Below are 11220 nucleotides of genomic sequence, written 5' to 3' on the forward strand. Positions count from 1 at the left end.
TTACAGTGAAGCTGCTTTGTTTAAAGGTCACTGGACGCTCCACTTAATCTCATTGATGTCTAGTTGAAATAATTGAGGACGTTTTGGTACACTGTAAAACCTGATGAGTTAGTTCAACTCAAACCCTTTGAGGAAACCGATTGCCTTAAATCATTTAAGTTTATTAACTCAAACAATTTAAGCATAAAAAATATTTGATTTGTTTCCAAGTAACTCAATAACTTATTGTTAAGATAACTTGGGTAAATAAAGTTAATAGTACTAATTAGTTACTATAACTTGGGTAAATAAAGTTAATAGTACTAATTAGTTACTATAACTTAAATCTATGAGGTACACTGTAAACCCGAATAAGTTGGCAGAACTCAAATTACATTTAGTATAAACTTAGTTAGCTTTAAAAGCTAATCTGCTGACATAGTAAATGCTAACATATTAGAAACAGTATGTTATAAGCACTTACAAGCACAAAAATTCTTCTAAATTAGCACAACAAAACAAAACACTACTAAATCTCACACTTAACATTAATCGTACACAAAAAAACATTATATTGCACTTAATTTTAGCATTTAGCATTGTGCCATTGGCAAAGCATGCTGGGAAATAGATATCCCAGCCGTTTCAGTTAAACTTAAGTTCGTCTAAATTAAAACAAATAATTTCATAAAACTCAAAACAATGAAACAGTTCAGTTAACTTAAAATATATCAGTTCTGTGAACTTGAAAGAAAAAGAAAGTGCTAAATACTCATAAAAATTAATTTTACTGAACTAATTCATTGAATTTAAGTTTGTCCTACTCAAACCAATTAATTATTTTGACTGTTAGGGTTTACACTTTACAATAAGGTTCATTAGTTAACATTAGTTAATGTATTTACTAACATGAACTAACAATGAGCAAATAAATTTGTTACAGTATTTATTAATCTTTGTTAATGTTAGGCTTTTCATCATTGATTATTTTATTTTATTTAAAATTGTCCAAATTTCAATCTTAACCGTTCTATTTCATCAGAAACAATCTTAAAACACGGCTCTAAGTGTAAAATACCGAACTAACCCTTTTAACCAATGAACCTTAATGTAAAGTGTTACGGTTGTTCTTTCTTTCCTTTGTGTAATTCTATGCATCTCTCTTCTGTTCCAGATTCAGACCTTAGCATGAGGACGCTTAGTACTCCCAGTCCGGCCCTCATTCTGAGCCCAAACCCTTCCCGCGTCTCCCCTCAATCAGTCCCAAACGGCCATGAAACCTCCTCCACCTCCTTTCCCATCCCGGGGGAAACTGTGGCTATGGTTCACCCGCCTCCAGGCACTCGCTCACGGCCTTCAAAAGCCCCTCACACCGCCCTCATTGACATCCTCCCCGACCCCGTTTTACTCCACGTCTTGTCTTACCTGTCCACGCCTCACCTGTGCCGCTGCGCTCGAGTGTGTCGCCGCTGGTATAACCTGTCCTGGGACCCACGGCTCTGGAGCTGCATTCGTTTGACCGGAGAGTCGCTGAACGCGGACCGGGCCCTGAAGGTGCTCACCCATCGGTTGTGTCAGGACACTCCCAGCGTGTGTCTGACGCTGGAGACGGTGGTGGCCAGTGGCTGTCGGAGGCTGTCGGACCGCGGGCTGCGTGTGATGGCCCGGTGCTGTCCCGAACTGAGGTGTTTGGAGGTCGCAGGCTGCTATAATGTGTCCAATCACGCGGTGTTTGATGTGGTGTCCAAGTGTCCCAATCTGGAGCATTTAGACGTATCAGGTAAAATGTTGATGCCATTGGGTGAATCTCATGAAACCTGTCAAGAACATGTGATCAAATAAACATTTACTCCAATTTAAAATAGAAAATGAGAAATTACATTTTAAAAGAGAATGAAGGTGGTTTTAGAAACATTTTTACATTGTGACAATTATTTATGATGAAACAACTAAACTTCCACCTTCAGTATTTCAATTTCTTATTACTTTGTAAAAAGTGTTGACACATATTATACAGTATATACACATATTAGAGCCAGACCGATATATCGGCAGGCCGATATTAGACATTTTCCAAACTATCGGTATCGGCAGTTATAATGGCCGATAAATGAATATTTCAACAATAAAATAAAAACGGACGAAACACGCTTGAACCATGTCATGAGTGTTGTGTAGTTTGTCCACCAGAGGGCACTCTACACCATTCCTGTTGGCAACACTCGTTGAGTTGGTCACGATACATACTACATTGCTTGAATAACAATTAAAAGAACATCCCCATCAGTTCTCTAAACTCAAATAAGCAGGACAAAATTTGTGGCCGGCGGAAGTTTCCTCGGCCTGTTGTATTGAAAATGTATGTTTTACAATTTGCAGTATGACGTATCCATTGCTAAATTATGGTTCTATCATAGACTAGCTAACCATTAAGCTAGCTAATGCTATTATCATCAGTCTGTTCTGTTGTGACAATAAAAGAAACTTTTAGAAAGTTTCTTTTTAAAAAAGGCATTATCATATTATTTTGGTTAAAACTCATAAATAACTACAAATAACTAATGTTAGGGAAATCTGTTAATGTTTTGTTGCGCCTTTCTGAAATAAAAAATGTTAAAAATATCGGCCGATATATCGGCATATCAGATTTTAAAACCCAAAAAATATTTCTATCGGTATCGGCCTTCAAAATCCTTTATCGGTCGGGCTCTAATACATATGCATATATATATACACTGAACAAAATTATAAACACAACACTTTGATCTACACTTTAATCAACTCAAAAATCGAAGACTTTTTCTATGTACACAAAAGACCTATTTCTCTCAAATATTGTTCACAAATCTGTCTAAATCGGTGTTAGTGAGCACTTCTCCTTTGCCGAGATCATCCAACCACCTCACAGGAATGCACATCAAGATGCCGACTAGACAGTTTGATTATTGCACAGGTGTGCCTTAAGCCTAGTTCACACTACATGATTTTAAGTCCGATTTAAGCCTGATTTGCAAATCGTTGAGCTCGACGACAGGTCAGGTTGTTATCGCGTGCAAATCGCGGGGGATTGGCTGACGATGAACGCTTGCCAATCCGTTAGTATGAAAGAGCCAACAACGCAGCCGCGTCGCCGAGCCCAGAAAAATATCTAGCATGCTAGATATCATCAACATGATGGTTTTGAGTTGCTTGCCTTGAAATATGATTGAAATCACTTTAAAAAGGAAAATATAGTTCAGTGCAACATGTGCAGCATAAGTCTGTCATATAAGCTACATTAAATTATAATAAGTGCATCATTATAATTGTGACATGGCTTTTAATGGTTAAGTTATATATATATATTTTTTTTTTCTAGCTTACTAATGAGTTCATGGACATTGAATATCTTTCTTGAGGTAAATGTAACGTTAAGTGCCACAGGTGGGCTGTGACACATCCATTATGCGTGAGACCTGGTCAACAAATAAAACATATCAAGTCTTGATTATTTTTAAGAGCTTTTGTGATGGATTAGCCGACATTATGCATCAGAATAGCATGTTTGGTTGTGGATTTATTCAGGGAGTAATTCATAGTGGTGATGTTTTTCTGGGAAGGCTGGGGAAAAGATTATGGGATGTAGGAATCACTGCCAGTCTCTCAGTGTTTCTCTGGGGGAAGGTGAGGTCTGCTCGGTTTGAAAGATGGACTGCTAACCTCAACCAAAGTGTAAGAGTCCGTCTGCTGAGTTCATTGTACGAGTCCCACACAGTTATTCATCATGCAGAGGGCACAGCATGCGTTCTGCTCTCCACAAGTAATACGCCCTTTGTTGCAAAAAGTATCCCAAATTTCTTGTGGTTACATTTACTTCTAAAAGCAGGTAGTAAAACTGCAATAGGAGCAAAAACAGATACTACCTGGTTTTGGTTCCATATGAGGTTTCTGGATTTTATTTCTCTATTATTTTCTCTGGCCTTTATTTCATTCATTCACCTCGATCTGAAAACCTGATGTATAGATTTTAGTAATTCTAAGTAGTTTCACGTTGACATCTTTAATATCAAGAAATGGCCTGTTTTTTATTTCTATATTAGACAGGAAGTTATAATAAGACTAATGTCCCCTTGTCTAAAAAGGTCAGAATAGTTATAGGGACAAAACATAGCTTATATTGCTATAATTTGTACTCATTTACTATAATAACTAACTCACCCTCGCAAATCATTAGCAGCTGCCAAGAAATATCTAGCACATGGCAAATAACTGGCTACATATACCATTTAACACCTTATCAAGAATTTAAGTATTTAATGTATGGCTTTAAAGTCGACATAAAATGGAAATTCTATTCTCTAAAAAATACATATTTTTGAATTATTCATCCATGCTTGTTTCACTTAAAAAAAACAGAGCTTAAAATAGAGAAAAATGTACAACCATAGATTTAAAAAAAAAAAAAAATGGCCATAGTGTCCATGACGTCACCCAAAGGTTTCTAAAGAGCATTTTCGAAGCCAAAAGTGGGCGGAGCCGGCCATCGCCATCTTGGCCGCGCGTCATTCCTGGATAAACGAAAATGGCTAAAGAGGCGGATTAGCTGACGTGACGCTAACAGACAGCAGGCAATCCGGCAATCCACCTGTCACTCAAGTGGCCACGCCCTTAAGTATGCACAACTTCAAGGCTTAATATAATTTAAACGGATGAGTTATAAAAAAAAATTCACCCCCTCACCAGACTGATCTCATGAAGTAGCGTGTGTATGCCACGCCAATTCGTATTTCCATTTTTGGCGTGCTATCAAGACGCATAATCGCCTTTCAGCGTGTTTATGAACGCCGTTGACTTAACGATATATAAATATATGACTTACCTCAACCCCGTCCCTAAACCTAACCGTCACTGGGGTTAATGGCATTTATGACTGTTCCCTTACCATCCTAGGGAAAAAAAAGATATGACTTACCTCAACCCCATCCCTAAACTTAACCGTCACTGGGGTTAATGGCATTTATGACTGGAGATTTGACTGCGTGTACAGACACGCGGAATGACGCAGACGTTAATGGCGTAGGCATACACGCGGATACACGCAGATAGCGATAGCTCAAAATGCGTAGAGATAACAAGCCACCTGACTCGAAAGTGGCGTGTATGTTTACGCAAAAGTCATGATGTCATGTTGCCCTCACAGTTGTAATGATGTGCAAAATTAGCTATATAGACCAAAACCACTTTTTGTTCCAGTCTGTAAACAATAAACATATATTTTTTTTCTGCTGTAAAGTTGGGCATATTAACATGCAATTGACTCTCTTTTGGAGCCTGCCTCTAGTACTAGTGATTGTATATTAGCACTCTTTAAATCTGTGATGTAGAGCCCTGCGCGGGACTGTTTTCTCGCAACGTATGAGTTAAGGGGGTCGCACACCGGACGAGAAGCACGGCGCCGCGTTGTGCAGCGCCATGTCTTTAAAATTCGAACACTTTATTCTCTATGAGTGTACACACACCGGCGGCGGCATTCGGCGTCTGTCCGCGGCGCCCAGCTACGGCTCAGGACCTTGTTCAAAACCCTGCCGCGCCACAGAGCGCCTATTTGCATAGTTTTATAATCAAATTACATTTACTTGTCTCAAATCGTCATTAATGTACATGCCTTCAACCTGTGATGTTTTCACACGGGTTAGCGAAACGCTAGCTAAATAAATACTATTGTATTTTGTGACATAGTTGCAACGTTACAACAAAATACCAGACTTAACGCGATAGACACTTTTACTCGATTAATGTTCAAACATCAGATATTATTCAATCAACATAAAAAAATAAATAAATAAATCAAAATAAATCAAATTAAAAACCACACATTGTGCAGCTCTTCTACCACGAGTTGATTCAAAATTGAGCTCACGCGATTAGAATGTGCGCGTCCGGTGTGCGATACCTAGAGTTGTCCTAGACGTGGCATGGCGCGCCCGCCCGCTCCTGTAAAACTCTGAGAATTTAATCCCGCACAATTATAGAGATTGATTTTGTGTCTTCTCCCATCCCGCAGGAAAAAACACGTATTTGTATTGCTATTGTTGAAGAGATTCATGGGGTTGTTTGTTATGTTTCCCTGGCCTGCATGTAGTCTGGCGCACTGATCAGGAAGATGAATAGTAGCCTGGCTAGGCTATTGGGGACATCTAAAACGCGCAGGCTACCGCGCATTTATTTAGACTTCAAGTACTTTGATTTTAGCTATTGAAGTATTCCGTCATAGGCTTTATGATTGGTCCAGGAGTAAAGGTGCAGAAAGCATGTCTGAAAGCAGCTAGCCTCGGAGAACACAGAAAGACAAAACACACATAAATGTCAGACTTGCCCTGCTTAGGTTTTGTGCTGTAAATACCTTGTTTGAGGTTCTTTTCCACATCATTTATTGACATCTCCATCATGTCGCTAGGCTACCTCCCGATCCCGCAGTTTTTTTTTTTAGCCGCCCATTCCCGTCCGCAGCAAAGTTCAAACCGCCCGCTCCCGCGAGATTTGTGTTGGGTCCCGCGGGACTTAATCCCAATGCAGCCCTGTACTGTTATGTGAAAAGCCAGTCTTAAAGGGGAACTTGGCAACTATTTCAACTTTATAAAACGGTTTAGAAATCATTTGGTTGGTTTAATAACCTGTTCCTGTGAAAATTGTGACTTTCCCCAACGTTCCCTGGCGGAAAACCAACCTTGCAACATGGAGAAGAAAGAGACCGAGCTAGAAACACAAACTGCTAAATGGCAATTCGACACACGCCACTCAATGTGCATCAGTGATACACTCAATGTGGATGATGTACTACCCGCCTCGGTAGACATAGCTCCACACGATAAAGTTGTCCGGCTCCGATAATAACAAATGCACATGAGCAGTGGTAGAAAGGGGGAGGAGGTGCCGTAAGTGAGTTTTTTTTTACGACAGTGTTGTGAAATATACGGCTCACCGCTGTAGGGGGAGCTGATGAGAAACATGCGAAAACAAAAGTGAAAATCAGCGAATAAATGACTAGAGTTGCCAAGTTCCCCTTTAACATCCAGATATTTAAAGTTTGCTTGATGAACTTTATAAACCATAATAACGATATTCCCTGCCTTCCCCTCAGGCTGCCCTAAAGTGACGTGCATCAGCCTGACAGAGGAGACATGCCTCCAGCTCACTCCTCTTCACGGACAGCAGATCGGCCTGAGACACCTGGACATGACGGACTGTGTCTCACTGGAGGATGAAGGCTTGAGGACCATCGCATTTCACTGTCCGCATCTCACACACCTTTACCTGCGTCGCTGCAGTCGCATAACAGACGAGTCCCTGAGACAGCTAGCACTGCGCTGCTCCGCTTTACGCGAGCTTAGCCTCAGCGACTGCCATCTGGTGGGAGACTTCGGCTTGCGTGAGGTCGCTCGACTCGAGGGACGCCTACGCTACCTGAGCGTAGCACATTGTATGCGCATAACAGACGTTGGATTGCGTTATGTAGCACGCTACTGTCCGCGGCTACGCTACCTGAATGCGCGGGGCTGCGAGGGGCTAACGGACCAGGGTTTGAGCCATTTAGCTCGCAACTGCCCCCGATTGCGCTCTATCGATGTCGGCCGCTGCCCGCTGGTGTCGGACGCTGGGCTAGAAGCGTTGGCACGCGGTTGTGAAGGCCTACGAAGGCTCAGTCTGAGGGGTTGTGAGAGTTTGACGGGGAGAGGGCTAATGGCGCTAGCGGCGGGATGCCCCGAGCTACAGCTACTAAACGTACAGGAGTGTGATGTGCCACCTGAGGCGCTTCGACTCGTCCGACAGCACTGCAGACGCTGTGTAATCGAGCACACCATACCTGCTTTCTACTGAGGGGACGGGGTGTCGACCTCTGAAAAATAGATGTTTATACTTTCTGCATTCCTACGACTGCCTGAAAAGATGCAACATGGCGGATGTGTCTCAAAACCTTGCGCAGAGGTGCTTAATCCTGCTCTTGGAGGGCCACCGGGCTGAGGTGTGTTTCCCAAAAGCATCATTAGCCAACTATGTTCCCAAGTTTCGTCGTTATCAACAGTTCAACGAGTCGATGTTTCCCGAAACCATCATTCGCAAACAGCGTCGCAGATTTGTGTGGTTAGCCTGTGGTTAGAAGCAGTTTCTTGTTTTCATGACATCTGGACTTAATAGATCCACATCTTGAGCAAAATAAGCAAGCTGACATTCAGTACAATCTATATCTTTTATTTAGAATACAATTGTAAATTACGTCTTTTAGTTTGCTAAGAGATTTAAAGCACCGTTTTTGGAGAGTGCGCATGTGTGAACGTGTACTAGTGCGCAAGAACGAGCCTATGATTGAATCTGGAAATAAAGCAAAACAATATATTCCTCAGATGCATGTCCGCAAGTTATATCAAAACATCTAGCATTAATTCGATCTCAAACAGTTTCGTTAAAATAAGTTTTTACTCCACCACGTGCATGACATCATTAACCAATGTGGTTGAACGACCATTTTGCGACAGTATGGTTTCGGGAAATAGTCGTGATTAGCTAGAAGATTTCTTCAACGATTTATCGTACTATGGTAGTGAAGCAGCGGGTTACGGTGTTGTACGGGAAACACACCCCAGCAGAGTTTAGCTTCAATATTTTGATTGGCTGGTTCAGGAGTGTTTAATTAAAGTTGAGGTTAAAACTTGCTTAACAGTGTTGACCTAGTGAGTCGATTCAATGTCTATACAGCCGTGTTTCACCAACAGGGTACAATGGGTCACCTTAAGAAAAAAATTGCTTTTTATTCCCATTGAGTTGACTTGCTGTCTACTGGAATTCTTGAGCAACTCGTTTCCACCAAAAAAGAACTGGTTTGGAACTGGTGCAACTTGCGAAACCTTCTCAGATCCGGTTTGTTTTACCACTGACTAGAGAGCCCAGCGAACAACGTTGTTACGTCACTGTGTATGCCGCCATACGTCTTGGCTTTCCCATTCCCGTCGTGTTGTTCGTCACAATAACCCCCACTCCCACTGTAAGCAATAAGCATGACGTGGTAAAAGAACGGTTCTAGTCCAGCAAAGAGTTGGTGCCACTTTGCAACCAATTCACCTTTGGCTAAGCCACGCCCTAGAATGCAGATTCATCAATCACAGCGCAGCCAATAATGAGCTCCCACAGAGGTCGGAGACATTTTTCACAGCGCTCCATTGACTTTCAACATAGGCGTCTCATATTTTTGGTCGCGGCAGGCTATTACCGTCGTAGTTGTATCAAAAATATGGTTAAACGTTGTGCCTCGGGCATTTGTAACACAGATACGCGTTTCCCAGAGAGGTTGTCCGTTTTTTCCCTTCCCAAAACCGAAGTCAAATCCTGACAAGTGTCGTCTTTGGATTAAACTGTATGGACGTCCTCAGTCAGCTAAACCCCGCAAAGATCAACAAGCACATCTTTTTTTACTTATAACCTTACTGTGAAGTTATACTAGTTAGACCGTTTTATAGTGTTTTAGGTTATGATTTCGGTTCTCATACCGGTAGTTGATACGCTAGCACATGCTAATAAATACAACGTTATACTCTTGTAGTCAGTTTCCTTTGTAATAGCGATTATAGAAGTGAATAGAGACCTACCCAGCTTTGCATGAACAGTGTTGCTCCCTGATATTGTTAGTCCCAGCCTCCGTCTCGATTAGTAGGAAATGCGGTGGTTCATTTTTTGACTGTGACCGGTAACGTTATGCTTTTGCCTCTATTTGGATGCCTTGTTGTTTCTAGCGTTTCACCTGTATGTCTTGAATATAGCCTTCTAACGCTTATTGCAGCCCCTTTTGCCAACGTCTATTGGACAGGACACTTTATTTGCTGCTTTGTAAAAGTTTGATAACATTTCAGCAGGAAGAGCTGTCACAGCATAAGCCATGTTGATACCAAACCAGAGCCCAGACGAAGTTTGACGGATGTAGCAACAGTAACTATGGGGGGCGGGGCTTAGCCAAAGGTGAATTTTGCTGGCCGAGGAACCGGTTCTTTGGCCATCGAAACACAAAGAACTGGTTTGCTAGTAGGCATCGGCTCCAAACCGGCTCTCAAAATACTTTGGTGGAAAAGGGGCTGAAACCCTAATTAAATACACCTCAAGCAGCTAATAAAGCACTCCAGGATTACTAGGAACTTCAGGGCAAGCGTGCTGGAACAAAACTTGCAGGATGGAGGCCCTCCAAAAGTAGTTTTGACATTAACGGTCTACATCAGATGCCCAATCCTATACCTGGAGATCTACCTTCCTGCAGAGTACAGATCAAACTTGACTGAACCAGCTAATTATGAGCACTTATTGTTGGATCTGAACCCTGCAAGTTGACCTCCAGGAACAGGATTGGGCTCGCCTGGTCTACATAACATCTAAGTGCAACCTTGAAATGGCCTTCATAGGCGACAACATCAATAACAGTTCGCCTATGTGTCGTGAAGATTAGATTAGACTGACAATTTTGACATTCAAAGGCAGTTAATTTTTGAGACACATATGGCGAGTCCTGTTGCTTCTTACAGAGCTGTACCATGTTCTTGTCAATTAAAGAACTACATGATATATAGCCTATCATAATATTTATCACATGAAGGAGATGCATTATTGTCACTGTACAACGGTAAGCTGGTGTTTTCATGAATGATGTTTGTTTGGGTTGATTTATGTTTTGATTTCTACAAAAGCTCTTTAGCTGGTTGTCTATGTCTAGAGTCTGTACATTGTACATGGTTAAATTCAAAACATTACAACTTTAAATTATATATTGGTTGCTATGAAGACTTGTTTGCACCACAGAATAAAAATAAAAAAGGTAATTGCGAGTTTACATCTTACAATTGTGACTTTTTATCTCAGAATCTCAGAATTAATGTCTGGTGATATAAAGTCAGAATTGCATCATATAAATTTGCAATTGAAAGTCAGGATTGTGACATATAAACTTACAATTGTAATAAAATATCACAATCATCTTTTAAATCGTTTTATTCTGTGGCAGAAACAAGCGTCCATAGGTTGCTTCCACAGAAGAAAGAAACGTGAACTGTCCTTGTAATATTACATAGTCCCAGACTCCTTCAGAAAATCGACATCTGACTTCAAGAGACCATCTTGGTTCAATAAAACTAGGGAAAATACGGGCATTTGCACTTTAAAGGGCATTAACAGAACAATGTCTCAAGATCTTAAAGTCTTTAAGTCTTTTATTTGATAGCATTCGTC

The 11220-nt window shown here is 41.1% G+C and overlaps 1 protein-coding gene across 1 annotated transcript in view; it reads left to right on the forward strand.

Moving 5' to 3' along the window:
• The window catches only part of LOC120492411 (F-box/LRR-repeat protein 7), a 66061-nt gene extending 56949 nt beyond the window's left edge, over nt 1–9112 (forward strand). Inside the window, exons 3-4 of the mRNA XM_039690668.2 lie at nt 1154–1759; nt 7100–9112. Coding sequence (XP_039546602.1) covers nt 1154–1759; nt 7100–7836 — 1343 coding nt within the window. The 3' untranslated portion in view covers nt 7837–9112. The remainder of the gene's footprint in view (nt 1–1153; nt 1760–7099) is intronic.
• Nucleotides 9113–11220: the final 2108 nt, after the last annotated feature.

This window comes from Pimephales promelas, chromosome 22 (genome assembly GCF_988280905.1).
Source record: "Pimephales promelas chromosome 22, fPimPro1.hap1.1, whole genome shotgun sequence".
NCBI lineage: Eukaryota > Metazoa > Chordata > Actinopteri > Cypriniformes > Leuciscidae > Pimephales > Pimephales promelas.